Source organism: Punica granatum, chromosome 8 (assembly GCF_007655135.1).
Source record: "Punica granatum isolate Tunisia-2019 chromosome 8, ASM765513v2, whole genome shotgun sequence".
Classification (NCBI taxonomy): domain Eukaryota; kingdom Viridiplantae; phylum Streptophyta; class Magnoliopsida; order Myrtales; family Lythraceae; genus Punica; species Punica granatum.
The window spans coordinates 3,874,693-3,897,582 of NC_045134.1; the positions used below are offsets into that span (position 1 = coordinate 3,874,693).

General features: G+C 40.0%; 3 protein-coding genes across 3 annotated transcripts; 1 reads left to right on the forward strand and 2 right to left on the reverse strand.

The window, feature by feature from the left end:
- Nucleotides 1-150: 150 nt before the first annotated feature.
- On the reverse strand, nucleotides 151-1,911 carry LOC116188013 (aspartyl protease AED3-like). Its single transcript, XM_031517111.1, has 3 exons — nucleotides 1,380-1,911; nucleotides 774-1,248; nucleotides 151-695 (listed from the first exon to the last, which is right to left on the reverse strand). The coding sequence occupies exons 1-3, from the start codon at nucleotides 1,866-1,868 to the stop codon at nucleotides 340-342; spliced, it is 1,320 nt and encodes a 439-aa protein (XP_031372971.1). The 5' UTR covers nucleotides 1,869-1,911; the 3' UTR covers nucleotides 151-339.
- A 7,109-nt stretch (nucleotides 1,912-9,020) lies between these two features.
- LOC116187697 (phosphatidylinositol 4-phosphate 5-kinase 6-like) lies at nucleotides 9,021-14,139 on the forward strand. Its single transcript, XM_031516596.1, has 8 exons — nucleotides 9,021-11,763; nucleotides 11,904-12,074; nucleotides 12,176-12,341; nucleotides 12,456-12,572; nucleotides 12,685-12,878; nucleotides 12,970-13,121; nucleotides 13,213-13,294; nucleotides 13,440-14,139. Exons 1-8 carry the CDS (start codon nucleotides 10,604-10,606, stop codon nucleotides 13,726-13,728), a joined length of 2,331 nt encoding a protein of 776 aa, XP_031372456.1. The 5' UTR covers nucleotides 9,021-10,603; the 3' UTR covers nucleotides 13,729-14,139.
- Nucleotides 14,140-14,938: 799 nt separating this feature from the next.
- On the reverse strand, nucleotides 14,939-22,516 carry LOC116187696 (beta-galactosidase). The gene is made up of 17 exons (XM_031516595.1): nucleotides 22,084-22,516; nucleotides 21,351-21,590; nucleotides 21,106-21,252; nucleotides 20,708-20,786; nucleotides 20,314-20,497; nucleotides 19,874-19,939; nucleotides 19,475-19,699; nucleotides 18,709-18,915; nucleotides 18,209-18,512; nucleotides 17,802-17,961; nucleotides 17,574-17,682; nucleotides 17,272-17,407; nucleotides 17,134-17,189; nucleotides 16,753-17,052; nucleotides 16,534-16,656; nucleotides 15,539-16,201; nucleotides 14,939-15,301 (listed from the first exon to the last, which is right to left on the reverse strand). The coding sequence occupies exons 1-17, from the start codon at nucleotides 22,211-22,213 to the stop codon at nucleotides 15,137-15,139; spliced, it is 3,294 nt and encodes a 1,097-aa protein (XP_031372455.1). The 5' UTR covers nucleotides 22,214-22,516; the 3' UTR covers nucleotides 14,939-15,136.
- Between the last annotated feature and the right edge of the window lie 374 nt (nucleotides 22,517-22,890).

Genomic DNA, 22,890 nt, shown 5'->3' on the forward strand with positions numbered 1-22,890 from the left:
CCGGTGATCTTTACAAACATCGGATATGGCCGATCTTCGTCTCTCATTCTCAAGGACGACAGTATGTATCAGTCAAATTGAAGTATGATCCTTTTATTACTCGAACTCGTGATTTTGCATCAGATTTGAAATCGTGAAATTCATGAAGACTGGAGAGAGTATCATAGAATTGATAATTCGGTCAATTAGACTTCATTCCAAACTAAAACCAACCTTCCAATGTCGTCACATAATTCGAAGTACTCAAAAAAACTAGAACATACGCCCACGGGTACCATATCAAATATGCCTAACAATGACAATTTGATATGGACCACCATAAATTAACCCGAGAAATCATCAAGAACACGTCTCCCGAGCCACGCCAACCCTCGAGTTGGGTACGTCAAACAAGATCCTGTGGTTCTGCTGCTGCATGCTGGCAATCACACTGAGGACCGAGTTGACGTTGTCGGGGGCCGCCGCCATGGCGAGGCAGGTGATGCTCCCGGCAGTGCTGTGGATAAGGATGTTGTCTTGCGGCAGTGTCACGTTCATGCCCGAGAACATGAAGGTGATAGTAGGGGCTACAATCGGGACGGAGTAGCAGGTATCGAATCCGCCGAGCGAGGTCACGGGTGCATTCTTCATCCGCTTCCGGAACTCGTCCCTCACCGCAACATAGGCTGGTGCAACTAGCCGGGTAAAGACCGTGCCTGCATACCGAGAAATGATGTTCGGTTATAAGCATTAGAAAACCGCATTGGCGCATTCATTAAAGAGAAGACGCTTACCGGAGTCGAAGATGGTCCCGGCACCGGTGGTTGGATTGAAGGCCAGAGCCGCCGGCGGGATGTCAACGACCTTACTTCCAACCCGAATCCCGACCAAGTTCACATAGTACAACGATGACCTCCGCGGGTTCTTGAGCAGCGGGGTGAACTTGATCCTTATGGGCTGGCCCACCGGGCCGAGCCTCAGTGACCCGGAGAAATTGAGGGACTTGAAGCTCGGCAGGCAGTATGAGAAGGTGGACTTGTACAGGCTCTGGGCTTGGGATACCAGCGAGAGCGGACCGCGTCCGAGGCCGAGAAGGCCCTGGGGAGGGACCGAGCTGCCGGTGGCCTTCTGGATGCAACCGAAGGTGTAGTTGGGGATCGGGTCAGCGGCCAGTGTGAACAAGTCCTGGGAAAGGTTAGCCGCGATGGTTGACCCGCCGTAGCTCATGTTGAAACTGCACGCGCTGCCCCCGCACGTGGGATTCGGTACCTGACCATAGTTCACCGGCTTGTCAGTGGACTATACTATTCAGCTCGTGAAGTTTCCTTTGCGGCATCAATCATGTGATGAGCACGTGTGGAATTACATGAAGTTGAATATGATAATGTATGTTGAATTACCTGCTGGCACTGTGCAGCTTGGCACCCAACGGTCTTGAAGCTACTCGACTTGGCCGGGTCGAACACGGTCGAGGACGGGCACCCCACGCAGCCGGTGCATGGGACCCACGCTGCGTCATTGCTCGTGTCCACGGCCATGAGCATTGTCTGGGCGGGCGTGCCGATCTGGACCCGGACAATGTACGTGGGGCTCTGTATGATCTGCCTGCCGGAAGCAATCGGGACGCTCGACTTCTTCCCGTCAGCGAGGATCGACAGGAACTGAAGACGGGCCTGGTCCTCAGCCTGCATACGGAGGACGCTCTCTGCCCATGAGAGGCCCGTGGCAGGCCTCAGCGGGGAGCACGGGCTGTTCACATGGAAGACTCGAAGGTTCGACCCATGGTCGGCGGCGCTGCATCGGGGATCGAGCGTTGCGGCTCGGGATGAGTGGAAGAGGAAGAGAAGGGAAAGTGATAGGAGAGAAATGACTAGTTGTGGAGTCCTCATTTTCGGGGAAGTGTGGAGAAGTGTTGAGCGGGATTGGTTGATATTGTTATAGGGTATATATAAGAGGGTTCAAGATAATGTTAGATTAGACTAAAGATACATGTAAGTTTCAATCAAAAGATAAGAAATATATATATATATATAATAAATATTTATTGTGGGATTTACAAAATAACATGGCAAGTTTTTTATGAAGAGTCATATCACATATTGGATATATATATATATATATATTAATTTCACTTAATATTTTCGGAGAAATAATCGTATGTATTCTAATATCTGAAAGCTCGAAAAGTCTTGACGGAAAATGGGCCTTTGGAATGTGAGTAGGGAGACTGTAGAGTGGCTAAGAAGTGAATGCCAGTGAATGTAAGTATTACTAAATTGAAAACAGACTGTATTCCATTTTGCTTTTGAGAATTGAGAGGCAATGGACCCCTCCTTCATTCTGCCTCTATATTAACCCGACACTAGTTAGATGAGACATGACATCACAAGCAAAAAAGATGAGTCGAGGTTCGAATGAATCTATCAGGTCATATAAAGATAAACTCCTTCAGATTTAATTTCTCGTGATGTGTTGAATGTAATGAGAATAAAGTGTCGATCGTTTAATATGATATAGCTAGATCATATATGCGGATACAAAAATCCTCTAAACACTATGCAAGATAATATCTAAAGAGGCAGAGCTAATTAACCATATTAGACTCCTCTCCTGGCTATAGATCAAGTAGTAGACTGCGTCTGTCGATTGTTGTATCCCTAATTTAACTACAAAATCAAAGTTATTAATAAGATCTATTAATAATTAGCCCCTAGATTAGGATTTTTTCCTTAGCTGCTGTTTCACTTATTAGGTGCTTCTTTTCCCCCTTTAATTTTTCTGTTTATATATATATATATATATATATATATATATATATATTATGAAGGACTGAATGTACAATGATTAATTCGACTAGGCACAGTGTTATTCCAATATAGCTCACATTGCCTTTTTCTTGTCGGCTAACATTAAAAAATTTGTCTCTGCAATCCCGACTGGTTCTTCGTTTTATAGGTTCTAATATATTCCAACTGTCTTTGTCATGCTAGATCAACGGCATAATTGATTTATTTCAGTGTCACTTTGTTTGATTAAGCAAATTGTGTCTAGGTCACGAGATCTACAATGACTTAATCATGTAGATCAATATTTTTTAATTGAGAAAAAAGCAGATATTCTCAGCCATTTCACTAAATTTAATCCTTGTCGCACATCGTCATAGCAGCCACGACAAAGCAAGATATGATGTGGGTCCGATCAGATGGCTTCAAAACGCTAATATTTCTTAATGGAATTTTCTCAGTTTTTTTAGTTTTTAAAATTTCAAGTTATCTTGTATTATAAAATTAGCAATAAAATTTTCTGAAATTATTTTCGGTTACAATATTCCATTTAAAAAAGACCGAAAATATTATAAAATCTTTTGAATACTATGGTGATCTCTAATTTAAGGCAATATGAATATTCTGAATGTAATATTTTAGGTTTTTTTTTATTTTCAGGATTATTTTTAATAAAAAATATATTTCAAAGATATCTCATGATAAAATTCGATTTTTAAAAAAGCCTGAAAATATAATAAAAGCTTTTGGATACTATGGTGATCTCCAATCGAAGGCAATATGAATCTTCTTAATGAAATTTTTCGGGTTTTTATTTTTTTTTATTTTAGGCATTATTTTTAAAAAATATATTTTTTAAAGATATTTCATCATAAAATCTGATTTCTTGAATTGATTAATTTTTATAATATATATAATAACATATAACATAATGTATTTGAAATAAATGAGATGATTTTATAATATGTATAGATATTATTTAACAATCTTAAAATTTTAAAATAAAAATTAATATTTCATCACATAGATTTTAACATCAAAATAAGTATATATTCATATATAATATAATATATTAATACATGACCTTAGAACACTCGGTATCTGAGTGAAATTTAATAAATATATATATTTCAAAATGAATTTTCTAGATTTTATTTGTTTATTTTTATTTTCGGAATTATTTTTAATAAAAATATTTTTTAAAGAATCTCATCATAAAATTTGATTTCTTGATTTCTTTAATTTTTATAATTTATATAACATAATGTATTTGAAATAAATGAGAAGATTTATTATATGTATAGATATTATTTAACAATCTTGATTTTTTTTAAATTAAAATTAAAATTTCACCACATCAATACTAACATCAAAGTAAGTTTACATTAGCATATATTTTTTGAAAGGAAATTTCTAGATTTTTATTTTCGAAATTATTGTTAATAAAAAATATTTTTAAAGATATCTTATCATAAAATCTGATTTCTTGATTTCTTCAATTTTTATAATTTATATAACATTATTTATTTGAAATAAATGAGAAGATTTATTACATCTATAGATATTATATAATGATCCTTGATTTTTAAAATAAAAATTAATATTTTATCACATCAATATTAACATGAATATAATATATATTAGTATAGATATATATGTATACATAATATAAATATATCAAACGATGGTTACGTTGACAACTTTTAGTATGTATAGGAAGAAACAGTATATATAAATTATATGTGTTTATAGATATCTATTTTTAAAATATTAATTAGCTATGATGAATTATATTATCTTTTTTCAAAAAATAAATCAAATTTTTCAACCAAAAAAGGAAACAAATCAATTTACATTTTATCTAGATTTTATATAATAATTATAAATATGAATTATCAGACACATACGCATGAGCTTATTCAGCTCTCAAACAATACGTCTATAACTATATGCGAACTCTCAAAACTTATGTCTATCCCTAGATGCATGTGAGTTGATTAAATTTCTTTGATTCTTTCTCTCATTTTTATCGTAATCTTTCTTTTTTATTATTTTTATCTATTTTTTTCCTCATATTCTTTATCAAGATTGGAGTTTCATCTCTAGAACGGCTACCCGCATACATAAGCTATCAGAAAGTAAGTTCATCTATAACTAAACGTGAATGTTATTTGTTTATTTTATTATTTTTGTTTTACTTTTGATTCTAGAAGGAATTTTTATTTTTAATTTTTAATGTTGCTTTTTAAATTGGTGTACTATTTCGTGCAACACACGGGCTCCATGACTAGTATATATTAAAGTAAGGTATGAGGTGGGCCTGCCAGATGGACTCAAAACGTTCTATTTCTGAATGGAATTTTGTCGATTTTTTTAGTTTTTAAAATTTAAAATTATCTTTGATTATAAAATTAGCAACAAAATCTTATGAAATAATATTCCATTTAAAAAATAAAACATAAAAATATTTTGGATACTACGGTGATCTCCAATTGAATGCAATATAAATTTTCTAGATGGATTTTCTGGGTTTTTTAAATTTTTTAAATTTTCGGAATTTTTCGGTAGAAAATATTTTTTAAAAGATATCTCATCATAAAATCATATTTCTTGATTTCTTTAATTTTTATAATTTATATATTATCTAATGATCTTAAATTTTTTAATAGTTAAGTTAATATTTCATCTCAAATAGTCCTAGAACGCTCCGTTTAAGAGATACTTAGGATTAATTTTGTGGCCTGAACCTTGATGAGGAATATGTCTAGGACCGTCTATTGCATATGTTAGCTGCTGTGTAATGATTATTTGATTAATTAATAATTTGAAGTATTAAGATCTTGATGATTCTCTCTAATTATATTTTATTAACAGATATTAAATTTGGAAAAAGGGGGAGGAAAAGCAGATTGGCTTTATATATAGAGTCTGATATGTATGAGGTCAGCTGGGTATTTTGTATCTTTCCATAATCCAATTTTCAATTTAAAAAATCCCAATTGCTGCAGAGGAGATCAGAGACAGTGCGATGAGAACAAAAGACAGCCATCCCTAGTGCAGTCAAGCTCAGCTCTGAAGAAATTACGTATCCAACATGTCATGTTGCTTATTGCTTTGTATATACGCTCATCCCTCGATTTCTTTTTCTTTTTTTTTTCTCCGTTTTATTTAACAAGGTGTTTAGACCGCTTAAACGTGCTTTAATATCGATATTCAGTTCGTGTACGTTTCCGTATTCTTTTTTTCCCCCGAGTCATGGAACCTCAACAACTACGGAGATATATTAATCATCAATATCATGCATGCTTCGCACATTTACAAAGCACAATTTTCTAATTAAGGCGCTTGGATCTTGACTGTTTTAAAGTTGATACAAGAACATAAATGAACCTAAAGTGATTAAACGAACCTAAAGTGATTAAACGAACGTGAACCCACATCATAATTCATAGCTAGGATCCGATCTAAGAAATAAAAATTGAAATTAATTAGATGGATATATATATATATATATATTGCTTTTTTAAGTCTGTGCGACAAAGTTGCATTTTCAAGTGGATATTATATATATATATATATATATATGTATTTATTGAATAAAATGATAGACATCAATGATGGTAATCTTTCTGTCTCTCGCTATGCAATATTCCGGCTCTCATGTTCAATCGCGAATATATCGGACGAACTGAATAATCAGCTCAAGCATTGGCTCTGTCAGTGTAGCACCATCAAAGGCCTAATATAGTTCACAGATGTCGGTTTCTCTCCCAAGCCAGTTTCTCTCCCAAGCCCAAGCTAGGAGCGCACTTCTAGCAAATGTTTTGACACAAATACATAGAAATGATTCGAACTCAGGACCTTGGGCTTACCATATCACATAGGATTAAGCTTAGAACCACTATACCATTTAACTTGGACCATCACCTTTAGTGATAAGTGGGTGGATATATATATATATATATATATATTATAATTAACTTGCCAGAGATCGTCTTGTTATGCAATTCTCAGATATATGAGAAGCCAAAACTATAATTCAATATGTGCATCATCTCTCAAGTGTGAGATGAAGATCGAAATGCCACTCTCCAGTAAAATGATCCTTCGCATATAGGACAAGGGGGGCTTGACCATAGTAGATCCAGCTACCTCGGAGCCTCCTAAAGAAGGATAGGAGATGGTTGAGAGGGTGCACTGCTATGGATTGGGGGGTCAATTTTCAAGGAACTATGGTCCATAATACAGCCACATCAAGAATACGTTCATAGTCTTTTATTGTACTGGACCTTTAATCTCTCTTATAACCGGAAAAAAGAAGAAAAAAAAATGAAGAACGGGTTCATAGATTTGTAAGTAATAATAATGAGTAGAAATGGGAAGTATGAGCAGAAGCGAAGTAAAAGTTGCTTGTGGAAGGAGATGATGTTGCAGAGGCAGAGAGACTGCATTTATATATATATATATATAATAAATATACATATACAGTCTTTTGTTTCATTTTTTTTGTTTTTCCTTATCACTTTCGTCCCATTACTACATGTGGCCCGTTGTCCATTTTCTGGATTTGTCTTGAATTGCATCATCACGGTCACGAGCGTGGGGTTTGACTCTGCAACGCATCATGGGGCTCAGGGTCGATGAGTCGTATTTGTGTCTTAACGCGTTTCAGTCACTCAAACGCTAGTGTAAAGGCCAAACCAAAGCCTACCGATCACGGCATATAAGTCGTATAATATCGACAGATCATTCGATGGAGAAGATTTTTAACAAGTTAACCCGAAAATTTTTTTTTTTTTTAAAAAAAAGGTTTCCCATACGTGCGACATCATGCAATTATACAGGCCGTCGCGCCATCCCACTATTAACTATATGTAGGCATCTCCTTTTCTTCTATTTGGTCCAGAGAGGGACCACAGCCCACACAATCCCACCATGAAAGCGCGTGAGGACCTTAATGGGCTGCTTCTCTCGGGCCCACTTAATGCTGTGGACCTTCATCTCAGCCCAGCCCATTCTTAGTTTGGGCCGGATGCAGTCCACATCGGCTCTGCAACAGAAAGGCCCATGGGCCGAAGCCTCCCAGCACTTCATTGAGCCACCCTATCGGCCATGTCTCCACCGGCTGTCGTTAGGTAAAGGCACGACTCTAATACATATGGATGGATGGGTCCAAGCTAAGTCGTCGTTCTACCATCACAGAATAAGTCCGAGAATCAAGTAGGAGTCTCTGGGATCCTCCATATGCAAGTGTCCAATCTTCCAGACATCGTGATCGTGCCGAGTCGTTCATCGTGGTACAATGCACTGCACCTGCTAATCATTCCCTGATAATTAGTAATTTATGGACCAGCATTGAGACGTGCATTTGTACGTGCCTACATAGTACATTTATTGGGCATTTAAACCTTGTGCCCGAGGTTTCTATTGACGCGGCTGGCCTGTGACCATCACAAGTTGTCCCGGGAATTATTTATACAGGGTCCCTCGAATTGTGCCAATGGGAATGAACTTTAATTCTGATGATTGCAGCCTTTACACGTAGTTTGCATGATGACCGTGAAATTCTTCTCAAGGATGTCTTTAGGTCCTTCGAATCGACCAGCTGTGGAGTTTCGGGTGGATCAGAGTCCAATCCAGATCATGCTTGGCAATTGGAACTCATGCTAAAGCAACCGGCGTAAAGAAGGCTATTCACTGCAAATGTCATACTAACACGATCCTCGGTACACATGAGTTAATCGTTAGATATCAGGAACAGTTTGGTAATGATATTATGGAACTTTACGAAGCATACGTAACCACAAAGATCAAGATTATATATGTATCTGATCCCTCTTAATGATTTTGCCGTGAATGATTAATCACGGGTGGAGCCATATTCATCTCCGTGCACTATAAGTCTCTAAGAGTTCTAATTGTGGCTTCAGAAATCTGCGTGTGAAATGCAGAAATTGATAATCTTTTTGCCAGATGAATATTGCATTATTGTATTTCGAGACCCACATGTAAAAGGCGAGCATTATGTACACAAGATTCGGAATCAATTCGCAGGAAAGAGTTGGTCGGACTAGACCAAACTCGAGAAGAGGCATGAAATGATAGGGAATGAAGGTTGAAGCTGCCATGGGAGGGACAAAGGTGGTGCATGAGAGGATGGCAATGAGCTCACATGGAGGATGAACAGGAGAGACTGCTCCTCCAAGAACCCATCAACTTTGATCAAAACTTTAGATGTGTACTACTTATTATTCAAAAAATTTAATGGGTCCTAACTAATTCAGATTCGAGACAGATCAACACATTAAATAGTAAAGATCTCTCGATTATTTTCATTTTTACCATTTATAAGACTCGAAATCGAGAGTTCAAGAAAAAAAAGATGTTGAATCATCGAAATCAATCCACTATCTTTATAAATTCAATCATGACCTGTCGCCTAATGCAACAAGCGTCACTTTTCTTGTCCAGCCAATAGCGGGCCAGTGCAGTTCCCGTAGGGCCCACTTGTATTAAGGAATCCTCGATCGGTTTGACTTCGTCTGATGACAATAGTTCGCGCGGCCGGTAATCGAGAAGACTCCAACAACGCGGGATGCAACCGTCGATATCTGTTTTTTTTCTTATTCTTTTCCCTTCTTTTGGTAGGGGGCTTCATATGGAAAACAAAACTCATAGGCTTAAAAAAAAAATGCAAGGGAATGAAAAATAAAAGATAAAAAGTTCCATTTGACATATATGAATCCATTTCGTCTTGATTTCGAATTATATAAATTACTTAATGTTCTTCTACATTAAGCCCCTTCTTTTTAAGTACTTCTCTGCCGTTTTCATTTATATTGTAGGCAGTATATCTCTCATCGTGCACTAATGTTCACCTGCGGACGAGCTTTGTCTCTGAAGCACCGTGATAGATGGATATTGGGAAAAAAATGCCGCTCGGAACGAGAAGAAAATCACGACCTTTTGCGGTGCGGTGCTATTACGTTAACGAAACTGAAAGAGAGGGGCATATTTGAAAAGTACGACATGATTTGAGATAAAGATAAAAGGAGGATTAATTAGCATGGAAGGCAAGGGAAGATGATAACATAACATAAATAGGAACTAAAGTTGGCACCAAATTGGATGGTTTTTTTTTTTTTTTCTTCAAGTCAGATCAGAGAGAGTCTCTGACTCCAAAAATGGCAAACACAGCATAACCACCACCTTCCTCCCCACACTGGTCTCCAAATGTCTGGCCCGTCAGCTGTTTCAGGAGCCATTCTCGGATTCATAGACCAATGTCCTCTCCAGTTTCTTTTGGTCCAATCCCCCAATCAGAAGAAGAAGGAGAAAATGGGAGAAAAAAGTGGAAAGTGAAAAGGAAAATTCAAAGAAAAAGAAACAAAACACAAAAACAATCGAAGGCTCTGTCTTCTGTCTTTGAGGTTGCCCATCAGACAAGAACTTTTGTTCTTTCCATCCTCCTCCATTCTTTCAATCATCTATCTCCCCACTCACCTATCTCGGAAAACCGAAAAGATTCTGTGTCTTGATCGGGGAAAGCAGAGGATATCTATCTGTTCTTTGCTCTCTGCCATTGGTTCAGAAGTTTTTTCCTGACATGTGCAGAGGTTGAGGAGATCAGATAGGTTGTGGGGTCGGCGCCGGGGGGAGAGAGAGCGAGAGAGGGTGTTGAGAGCATCGAAACTCGAAAGGTGCGAACTTTCGATCCCGGGGCATTGCAGTTTAGGAGGCAAAGAGAGGCTTAGAAGGAAATGTAATTATGTAAAGAGGGAGAGGTAATCCCCTTTCTTCTCTCCTTTTTTTCCTTTTCCTTTGGTAGAGTTAGCAGAGAAATGAGCAGTAAGCACGGAGGGTTTATCAAGGCCTGGGAGTTAACCGTACGAAAATCGCAAGCTGCAGCAAAGAAACGGGCGAACAGCATCTTCGCCACCATGTCGGTTGCCCACGTGGACGACGATGACAGCTACAATGCCGCTCCGGGGGAGGTCTACCACTCCGAGCGGGTCATGCCCAATGGGGACTTCTACACAGGCCAATGGGCCGACAACAGCCCCCACGGGCACGGGAAGTACCTTTGGACCGACGGGTGCATGTACGTCGGGGAATGGTGCAGGGGGAAGCCTATGGGGAAGGGGAAGTTCTGTTGGCCTAGCGGGGCCACGTACGAGGGTGAGTTCAAGGGCGGGTACATGGATGGGAAGGGGACGTATACAGGCCCTTCAGGGGACACCTATCGGGGCTCATGGGTCATGAACTTGAAGCACGGGCAAGGGATGAAGAGCTACGTGAACGGAGATTACTATGAGGGAGACTGGCGCCGGGGGTTGCAGGACGGACACGGGAGGTACCAGTGGAATAACGGGAATAACTATATCGGCCAATGGAAGAATGGGATGCTTAACGGAAATGGGACATTGATCTGGGTGAATGGGAATCGGTATGACGGTTTTTGGGAAGAAGGGCTGCCAAAAGGGAACGGGACCTATAGATGGGCTGATGGGAGCTTTTACGTCGGGGTGTGGAGTAAGGACCAGAGGGAGCAGAGCGGCACCTATTATCCGTCGGGATCGGCATCCGGGAACTTGGAATGGAGCCCACAGGAAGTGTATAATGTGGAGCTGTTGGATTGCAGGATTTGCCCCGGGGAGAGGATCTCGATCCTGCCATCACAGAAGATTCTGCCATGGCCTGGGACAGAGGGGCAGAACATGTGGAAGCCACCAAGGGATAGTGATGCTGGCCCTGGGAGGCCAAGGAGGAGGTCGGTGGATGGGCGTGTGAGCAATTACAGTTGGGCCTCGGACGGGGAAATTATAGGCGGGGAATACCCGAGGGATGAGGGGTTTGGGAGTCTTCGGGTCGAAGATTATGAAGCAAGATTAGTGGACGCAAGAAAGCTGTTGAGAATACGACCCTCAAAGAGGCAAGGAGAGACCATCTCGAAAGGACACCGGAACTACGACCTGATGCTAAATCTGCAGCTAGGAATCAGGTCTAATTTCGTCTATTCCCTCAAAAAGTTCAGCTGATTGAAAGGGCATCAATTGTATAAAATCAAGTAAAAGGAATGAACACTTTTCCTTCATAAGCAAATCTGATTGAGATTGTTATTTTCTCTAACAAAACAAATAGGCATGCTGTCGGAAGGCCTGCTCCACCAACAAAGTCGTTCGATCTGAAGGCCTCATACTTCGATCCCAAAGAGAAAGTCTGGACAAAGTTTCCGCCCGAAGGATCAAAGCACACGCCCCCACACCCGTCATTTGAGTTCAAGTGGAAGGATTACTGCCCGGTCGTTTTCCGGTAAGTATCCAATGACATTTTCCCCCGCATAACATTTTTTTTGCGAGAATAGAGGACTTATTGGTAGCTGGTGGTTAATAATCCTCTTCGTAAATTTGCAGGACTCTTAGGCAATTGTTCAAGGTTGACGCAGCTGATTACATGATCTCGATATGTGGGAACGATGCTCTTCGCGAGCTCTCATCCCCGGGAAAAAGTGGGAGTTTCTTCTACTTGACCAACGATGACCGTTACATGATCAAGACAATGAGAAAAGCTGAAGTAAAAGTAAGAAGATACTTAATCCTCGCTCCTGAATTCCAAATTAAGATCTTTCAAAATCATCTGCTCAAGATAATACATGAAAATTGTGCTGATGTTTGAGCATCAACACGATGACAGGTTTTGATAAGGATGCTACCGGCCTATTACAATCATGTGCGTAACTACGAAGACACAATGGTGACTAAATTCTTCGGGCTTCACTGTGTGAAATCGACAGGGCCTGCCCAGAAGAAGGTAATGTTCGAGAGGTACAGTAATTAACAGAACTTCAGAGTTTGCGCGGTCGTCAGATTGAATGGATGAATTTGTTTTTGTGATAGTATGCTTTCAATATTGATGACTTCAGGTCCGATTCGTAATCATGGGAAACTTGTTCTGCTCAGAGTACACCTTCCACAGGCGATTCGACTTGAAGGGCTCTTCCCATGGCCGTGTCACTGACAAACCCGAGTCAGAAATCGAAGCAAACACAACCCTCAAGGACCTTGACCTCAATTTCATTTTCAGATTAGAGAAGAAATATTTCCAAGATTTCTGCAGGTGAAGCAATTGATCCTATTCATTCTTTTTGCCTGATTTTGTAATTTTTCTCCTTGTTCTCAATGGGTGATTGAAACTTGATCACATGCAGGCAAGTGGATCGAGACTGCGACTTCCTAGAACAGGAGAGGATAATGGACTACAGCCTTCTCGTGGGGCTTCATTTCCGGGATATCTCTTACAACAACGATAACAAAATCGGGGAGGCTCGTCCATTTGTTACTGCTATTCACACTCCTAGAGGTTTGATATCTTGATCTGTTTTCGTTTTATATCGACTTTATCCAATGCTAAGAATGGCTGCATTTACATGTCCCTAATGGATCTTGGTCAGGGGGTGGAGACTCTGACTTTGACCATGCCGGCCCTCGGCTTTCTAGTGCGGATATGGATAAGATCATAACTGATCCTTCGAGGTAAAGATGATTTAATTAATTCTCAAACAGAACTCCCTAATTTTTATGTGTTAAGCCATCGGTTGGCAGTTATATGAGGTTCTTATGGCTGTTGCATTGGGAAAGTACTTCTTAGGCAAATCCTTTCATTTCTCGATCGTGGCAGGTCCAAGCCCATGAGACTGGGAATAAATGTTCCAGCAAAGGCGGAACTAACCGTAAGGAGATGCGATGGAGAGTCTCAACTTGTCGGGGAACCCACAGGAGAAATGTATGATGTTGTAGTAACTTTCGGCATAATAGACATCCTGCAGGACTACGACATCAGCAAGAAGCTCGAGCACGCTTACAAGTCAATCCAATACGACCCCACCTCGATATCAGCGGTCGACCCAAAGCAGTACTCGAGACGGTTCCGCGATTTCATTTTCAGAATTTTCGTAGAAGACACGTAATAATGAGGTTAGATCGACCCAGAATCTCCCACTAGCAGACAGAGGTGGAAATCTGTGTACAGACACTCGGAAGTTACAGTTTCTCAAGGCCACTGTTCGGGTTCAGATGACTTCACTTCTGAGGAAAGAGCTCGGGATCATCCACCTTCACCGACTCTGTTAGATCCATAGGTATCATTAAGTCATATTAGTACAGCCCACAAATTGTTGTAGGTAGACGTATGAAGAAAGATATCGGACCGATTCGATCGTGTAAAGATGCATTCTTTTGTACCCTAACGTCACATTCCCAAACTGTAAGGAGGCTTAGGAATATCTGTAAGAATAAGATGTACAGTAAATTCGTGAGGATAAAAGAAGGAATTCCCATCTGTTTACTTCTTTAGAACTTGAAAGTTCGAGTGCCGTTAAACTCTTCTTCCGTGTTAGGTTCATTTACCTGTAATTTGATATTTTCAAATCAAGGACAACTGAATGAGCCGAATCGTTCGCTAGTTCATCCTCCTATATGCAATCCTAGTCAGTTGGCGATGATATGATAAGCAACACGCCAAGTTTCTTCTTCAAGAAGTTCTAATGTCCATTAGGAATCCACAAGCATTACACCGTTCCCGACCACAGCCTACAAGGCAGCACTCTTTTCTATTGTGCTGCGTTTTCCATTCAATTCATATCAGTTTCATGTCGGCAATGAAACATCGTGTTTTTTTACTTGATTAGTGCCAGTGATCCTTTTTTTCCCATAAATGCAGTCTAACAGTGTCATATTCTAAGCAGCTTGTCCATGCCATGCCGTGTTTACATATCTCTATAGCTACAGATCAATCATTCATGCGCTATACGTCACGTCATCGTGGCAATGGGAGAGCCCTGATGTTGAAGGAAATTCAACAACTTACCTCGCCATTCATTCATAAGCCATCACCATCTAAATAGCTCGTCCTGTCCTCTGAGAGTATCAAAGAGCAGAGACACACAGGCGTCAATGCCAACATCATGTTGCGCACCGTACACTACATCAAAGGACCAGTTGTTGGACGTGAGAATTCATGGCTGTCTCTCTCTTAGGACATTTCGCATTCAGAACCAATGCTCTGTCCCAAGAAATTGCACCCGGTTTAGACCCACGGATCATGTTTGACCAGGATTATCTCCACACAAAATTCGTGCCTAATATGCTGGAATAAAAGAGCAAGAAACATGCATCACATCCCTCGGAACCAGAAAGTCGAGTGTTCCTTTCGGCAATTATTCGTTTCTTGGATCACCAAACTTGTTTCTGTCATGCAGGATTGTGCAAGTTTAGCTAATACAAGAGAAGCTTCACTTATTGAACACGCTGCATCAGAAGAAACAAAAAGACCCTTTTGCATGATTGGAACTAATACACGGATTAGGTAGACAACTTCTAAAGCTGAGCCTCAAAGATTTCGTGACCAGTAGTTGCAGAGGTTATTGGACTCAACCTGAAAGAGAATGAGTAAGGAACCGGAGGGATCAGATACTTCTCGTGGACACAAGGCGTCCAGCTATCATCTCCCCCCAAACCCATGTGCTTGTGATCGAGATGCACCTGTTACATTGGCAGACCACGGATGGTGAGACATCATGGACGAAGGGCTATTGAATAAAAGATATATTAATAACAGTACGGCTGGAGAACCCCACATCAATGACACATTTGTGTTTTGTTCCAATGACCCAATCATGAACAAAGATGATGAGGGGCGTAGAGCAATTGATGAATCTGTGTGGACAAGTCATACGTTTCAAACTAAAAAAGAGGCTCTCATGAACCGAGGATTATTACCTCAATGCTGTTCCCTTTGACAAGCTCTTCATGGTGAGTTGCCCGATCAAGCTCTGCTGTGGAATAATAGCTCGCATTCATTTGCATTGGAGGAGAGTTTCCATAAACCGAAGCATAAATTCCAATGCCGTCCTTGTTCCTAAATGTTACCCATCTCACATCAGCCCGACCAGAGCACTCTCCTGGAACAATGTAAGGAACATGCATGTTCCCAACATTGTCCTCATACACTGCAACATGAGCCGCGGCTTTTCTGTCAGGGTAGCACTCAAATGGGCCTCGCCCATACCACTGGATTCTGTCCAGAGATTTCTCCAAGTTGAACTCAACTCCAACCCGAGGCAAAGGTGGGAGATTCGAACTCGGTTTAACATTGTAGTCCACGACAACATCTCCAGAACCATAGACCAAGTATGTCACCTCACAAGTAAATGCAACATCAGAGTTCTCAACTGTTGGAGTAACGAGATAAGCAGCCTCGATTTTTAGGGTTTTGTCCGAACTATGAATAGAACAGCTCTTGGTGCTCACTGCTAGGCAATCGAGGTGAGCGGCTTTCCATCGAGAGAGATAGCTGGTAGCTCCTCCTCCCTTGTCATTATCAGTAGGAGCTCTCCAAAAGCATGGGAATATGCCCTTATCCATCACGGAGACTCCCTTCACCTGTCAATAATAACATACTTTCTTCAGCGCAGTACAAGATTCTATTATATATATCAATAGCCCAAATGCACTAGTAATGTGCATTATAAGTGCTATTTTCATCAATAAGCTTAACTTTCTAGGCTGATTGTCAAGTCATCTTACTTGCATGGATCAAATCCTATTCAAGAGTTCCCATTATATTCGATTTTCACATAAAGGTTACTGAACTATGTGCAGCAAATATGTGAAGGAGAGTGTTCAACAGTACATGCGTCGCCCTTACTCCATATAAAGCTGCTAGATAAAGTGTGTAGAGGAAATGCAGAATTGAAATTGAAGGCATTTACAACCTCCCAGCTCTCAAAAGTTCCATTCTTGATGTTAAATTTAATCTCCCAATTGCTCTGCTGGTAAACTCTGAGAATATCCCCAACAACTTCACTCGAGATGGTAGCATCCTCAGCTTTCATTGCCTAACATAAAGGGACACATTTTAAAATCAGTAGAATACAAAGATGAGATTTTTTTTTTTCCGCTCACTGCATAAAGAATAAGTCTGGACAAGTTACATGATGCACAATATCCCTCTGGGAAGGTAGCTGGACTTGGGTCGATGAAACAACATGACCAGCCTCGCTCCATCTAGTGGAATCCACTAGCTTAGCAGATACAGTCAAGAAGATTTCGGCTTTAGAGCAGGAGGCCCAAACAGAATACCATGGACCCTTCTGCCATTCTATGTCGTAGCTTCCCTGGGGCCCAATTGTGGGCAGTGAAAGGATTCCCGATCCAATGCTGTATCCATCTCCATGGACAACCCAGCTAAATTCCAGCCCCTCAGTAGATTCAAAGAAATGAGTGTTCCGAATCTGTTAAAAGAAAAATCGCAAATCAGGTAAGCGAAAATATAATTGAGAGTTTCTAGAGACAACCTCAAAATATGCTGGTACCTTAAGTATTTCTCTGGTTAATGCGGCCTTAATTGGTTGATAAACATATTTAACTTCTGCAGACATCAATTAATGAACACTTTTAAGGGATGATTAAATATCATATGTTTATGCTCCAGTAGCAGGTTAGAAGTTTACCGTGCATAGCAGGGTGAAGGGTTCGATCAGGCCATATAAGGCCGTTCAAACAGAAGTTCAAGTCATTAGGGATGTCCCCAAAGTCACCTCCATATGCCCAATGTCTGCTCCCATCAGGATGTTCCTTCAATAGTCCCTACATGCAAAAGGACCATAACTCTAGTTGATTGAGAAAAATCTCAACCACGTGTTTGTATTACAAACTTAAAGAAAAATCAGTGCAATACTAAAGGGATATATATCAGGAAATTAGGAAGAAGACAAAATAAATGAGAAATGTGATGGACAAAGTGTTTCCCCACCTGATCAACCCAATCCCAGATAAAGCCACCTTGGAGACCAAAGGTGGTATCAATTGCTTCCCAGTATTCATCGATATTACCGTTGCTGTTTCCCATAGAATGAGAATACCTGCCATTTTTGCCCCAAAAAAAAAAAGAAGAAGATAAAATTGCAGGACTTCCAAATCAGATATGCAACCGGGAAAAAAAAAAAAAGAAGGGAAAAAGATCAGGATATCAGTTTCATACTCGCATAATATCAGCGGACGGGTTTCTGATGGATCTTTTGCAATCTTTACTATGTCCCACACACGCATGTACATGGGGCACACAATATCTGTTGATGAAGTCCGGGCCCCACCCCCTTCATAATGTAGTAATCGAGATGAATCCCTTTCTCGAACCCATCCTACAACAGTTATCATAACCAAATTATAATGGAAACAGGCAAAGATGGATACAATTGATCTAAGTTCACAAAAAAACATGCATTTGCTCCAAAATGCATAGAACTGCCTAAGCCATGGTGCATGAATCATAAGTGGCCCAATGGATTATTAAGAGAATTCTCAGTATATCTCTAAACTTAAATTGAATATTGGAAGACAAAAGATCTACAAGATATAATTCAACTTAAGAAGTTATAAAGTTTGTACCAGCTGAAGCAGAATGATTAGGTCCATAGTGGGACTCATTTCCAAGGGACCAAGAGATTATGGAAGCATGATTTTTGTCACGCTCGACCATCCCAATGACACGGTCCAACATAGCAGCAGCCCAACTTGGTTCAAGGGTAGGATTCTTCCAATCTTGAAGGAAGTAAAAACCATGTGTCTCAATATTGGCTTCATCGATCATGTACATTCCGAACAGATCACACAACTCGTACCACCGTGGATGTTGAGGATAATGGCTGTTTCTGACAGCATTGATGTTGTGTTGCTTCATTAGAACCAAATCCTGTTCCAGACAAGAAATCAACCTTTGATACATTTCCTACTAAATTTAGCTTTGCTTGATCAAAACAACAGCATGGATTTACACACTACCAGTTAAACCTTTGATAATAGTCAATCAGATGAATGGACCGACATCCATTTAGATGTGTATTATAAAAGTTAAATCTCAGCGAAGAAAAACAAATTCTTTTTGATACCTTAATCATACAGGATTCAATGTTTGTCTTTCCAACACGTGGATGATGTTCATGCCTATTTACACCTCTTAGTACAATGGGATGGCCATTGACAAGCAACTGTTTATGGGCTTTTGAAACTTGCCGGATCCCAACTTGGCACGATTCGCAGTCAACAATGTGGCCCAATGAATCTTTGAGGATGACAACAAGAGTGTAGAGATTCGGCTGTATAAGATGCAGGTAAAAGAGTTAACACGATGTATCAATTTTTGTTAATCTTTTTAGACAAACAATAACATGAAAAAGGAGCTATCCAATTATAGGTTCCACTCTTGGAAACCAATTAACATCTACATTTCAAGAATCCTATATAACAGATGGATTAAACTATCAGATTTAGGCACTCAACCCTAAAATTAGCATGCTGCAATTTGAACTTTGGCAAGCTAGCCTTGAAAGAATATCGGCAGACTCCTATTCCACAGAGTCTCCAGGATATCAAACTCATGACCTATGCAGTGCAAAGGAAAGGAATGTAAGGGGAATGGAATCACTGGAGAGAAGTTAGATGATTTTCCATGGAGATCACATTCCATTCCATTACCTTTTCCTCTCACAAGAAATTAAGTCACATTCAAATTAATACTACAAGAAAAGATATAGCCACATCTCCTCTAAGTACACAGAATTTCCTCTAGTCCAATGAAAAAGATGGACTGAAAAATCTGATATGTTCAACATGTGGAAGATCTTCAAAAATGTGAAATAACCTGAGCATCCTTACATGTTCTGCAGACCAAAGCCTGGGTCTATCAAGCTTCCCCTCAAGCACAAGAGTGTCAGCAGATGATGATTTGTACTTTATATCGGCCACATTAGACGAGAGCAAATCAGCAATGCCACCAGATTTGTACCAGCTGGAAATATCGTACAACTTAGCTTCAACAATTAAGTCTGAATGAGCTCCTCCTTCAGGCTTCACTTTGGATTTGGCAAGTTCAACTTCAACCTGCATAAATTAATGAAGTGCAAGATCAACATGTTGACAACCAGTGCTTCATATTATACTTCCACAGGAGAGAGAACATGGTGACATTATTACACTAATGCATTTAGCAAGAAGTGGTCAGTAGAATTGTTATTCATTTAATTGTCGACTGTCAAGATGTGAATGGACGCTTACATGCAGATCTGCGGAGCTAAAATTCTCCGCGAGGTTTGACTTGAAGAAGTAGTCCGAAATAAAGACCTGCATAGACAGTCAGATTATCCTCCGATCAAATCATAATAGTCTGTACAATCGTTCAAAGTGAAACTAATATCCAAGTTCAAAAGGCAATGCTTGCAGGACCATATCCGATCATTATAAAGTAGTAATAAAACTTAACACATCACCAACATCATGAAGGGATTTATCCTGTGCATCAATGAAATAAACAAGCTGATCAAATAAGATCAGAAATACGAAATTAGTTGGACATCCTTCCTTCCACAGAAACCCCCTCCCTAGCAGAACAAGGTGGAAGTTTAGTTCAACTTCTTTTTTCCACCAATACCAATTCAGAGCCATTTCTAAGGCGAAAAACAGAGAAATAGAAGAGAAGGCAACTAAAAAAAGCAAACCTGGGGCTTCGCCAGAAGCAACACATCACGGTGGATACCAGATAACCACCAATGATCTTGATCCTCGAGATATGACCCATCACTCCATCTAAATACTTGGACAGCTAAAACATTCTTTTCCTCTGAACCAGAAGGGTAACAGTAATCGGTGATCTCAAACTCAGCTGGAAGCCTACTGTCCTGACTGACAAAACACAGCAGAAAGTCTTTAATCAACTTAATAGACAAAACCCAATCTAATCGTGCCACACACTAGCCAAGTAGATGCATTATTTGAAGTATCAATGTAATCCATCAGTTTCCAGAGTATTAAAAATGGAAGACTCGTGCAGTGAAAGCAATATGCTTTTGCTTCCATTAGTGAAGAACCTCATAGGAGTGTTGCAATGAGTACCTATATCCAACTGGAACTCCATTGATCCATGCATAAAAAGCAGAGTCGACTGCTTCAAAGTGCAGCAGAATCCTACGTCCTGTTGGTACAATGGATGATGAGTTACAAATATACAAACTATGACCTATTGGAAACTCTGCTCCAGAACTTGCATAATATAACATATATGAGAGAGCTCTATTTTTTTTTTTACTTTATTTTTTTTTCTTTTCCTTTTTCTTATTCTTGTTGACCGAAGTATAAAAGAATTCATTAACTGGGGCATTATACATCAGCAACTTTCCCTTTAGTGACATGGGAGAGACTGGCAGCCCAAGGTTGACAGGGAAACGAGCAAAGGAAGTGAGAAGTAATAGTAAACATATCAAGCTGATAGCTGAATAAACCAACAATCTTACCCTTCCATTCCTTGGGGATGCTGAAGTATGTCCTGTAGCAGCCAGTTGGATTCTCCAAGGGGACGTGAGGGGGGTTGACAGGAAAGGGATAGTCGGAATTCGTGTAAATAGGCCTGTCAAATCCATGCATCTGCCAATTCGAAGGAACTGCTCCAATTTCAAGCAAAATTCAGCATGTGAGAACATTATCACAAAGACATCAGGTATCTACAACGCAAAGATGCACAACTTCATTCACAGCTCACCAGGCAGATTGTCCCAGTCAGAATCTTGAAAGGTCCTGCCGTGGAAGTTAGCTGGAACATCATTAGGGCTTGGAGCCATGAAAAACTTCCAATAGCCAGACAGGGACCTGACATAAGGCAAGTCCTTCACCCAGAAGGCAGCACATGTGAGAGCACCATCCACAGCTTCATCATCCCATACGGCGACATTAGCGGCCACATAATCCACCTTACTCCTTTCATACCAAAACTTAAGCGATCCTGAAACCAAGAGGTCATTCCAAACTTCAGCTAGATGAGCAGAACAGGGTGTCAGTGCAGTTATTAACTACAGTAACGGCGGCCAAGTTCGTGACTATTGGATCGAACTTTCATTTGTTGAAGTATATTTCAGTGTGCGGCAACTTCAACTATACCATACTGTTTGGTCCCTATTGCAGCCGGTAACAATCACTTGCCCGAGCGTAACCGTAATGCCAATGAACTTTAGCATACCATCAACTTACTATGCGAAATGAAGTGAAAGTCGGGACAAATGCAAAAAAGAAACCATGTATGCAAACTAATCCTTCAAGATATATCCTCGAGAGTCAAAGACCAACAAAATGAAGGAAATCGGTCCCAATACGCACACCCACTAGTTCAAGCTTCCACCTTTAGCTAAACTTAGATTGGGCCAATCGAAACGAGGAATCAAACAGACATTGGAGGTATCGAAAACCAATCATTTCTGCGGGAGCTCAATGGGGCTGACCTTCAACGGAATCATGACACCGCAGATTGACGTGGGGATCCCTCTTCTTCCACTTGATGAAGGACTGATCCTCCCATGGCCGGTACCCACTTTCTGATGGTAAGCTCATCTGCGCCACCACCGACGCCATTTCCTTGCAGAACTCGGAGCACCCAGAGAAGAGCAATCAACGCAACTGCTTCAGTTAAGTTCTCATGGAATGGGACCTGAAGCCAGTCAGCTAACGATGGAGCATACAGACCTGAACTTATGATCCTAATCAATCAGCTCAATCACTCCATCTGCATAGGTACATACATACATACATACATACATACATATTCACACACAAGCAATACACATACATAAGATGAAATTTTTGCAGATTTTTGGATGAGAAGATTCAAATTGGGAATATTCTGATTTTTTGGGGTAATGGATTGGCGGGGACAAGGACATCCATCGATGATTTTCTTATGTTGGATAAAGTTAAAATCCATGTGCCAATATTACACTCGACATTTTCCGATTGAGTTAGGAAAAATTATATAATTGGTCCTCTAAGTTTGGATACTTCTCCATTTTAGTCCTTTTTTAATTTTTTTATCATTTAGATCCCATACCTTCAAATACTTTTTTGTTTCGATCCTTTTTCTTTTTCATGATTCGTTTTCATCTAATTCTTTGATCACTTTTCTATTTTCATCCTTTAATTATATTTTTTATTAGAGAAGATTTTAAATTTGATCTCGACCTTTTAAAGCTATTCTTTTATCCTAATTCTTTTTTTTAGTTCAATTTTTTTCTTAGTATTTAACGTTTTGTTTC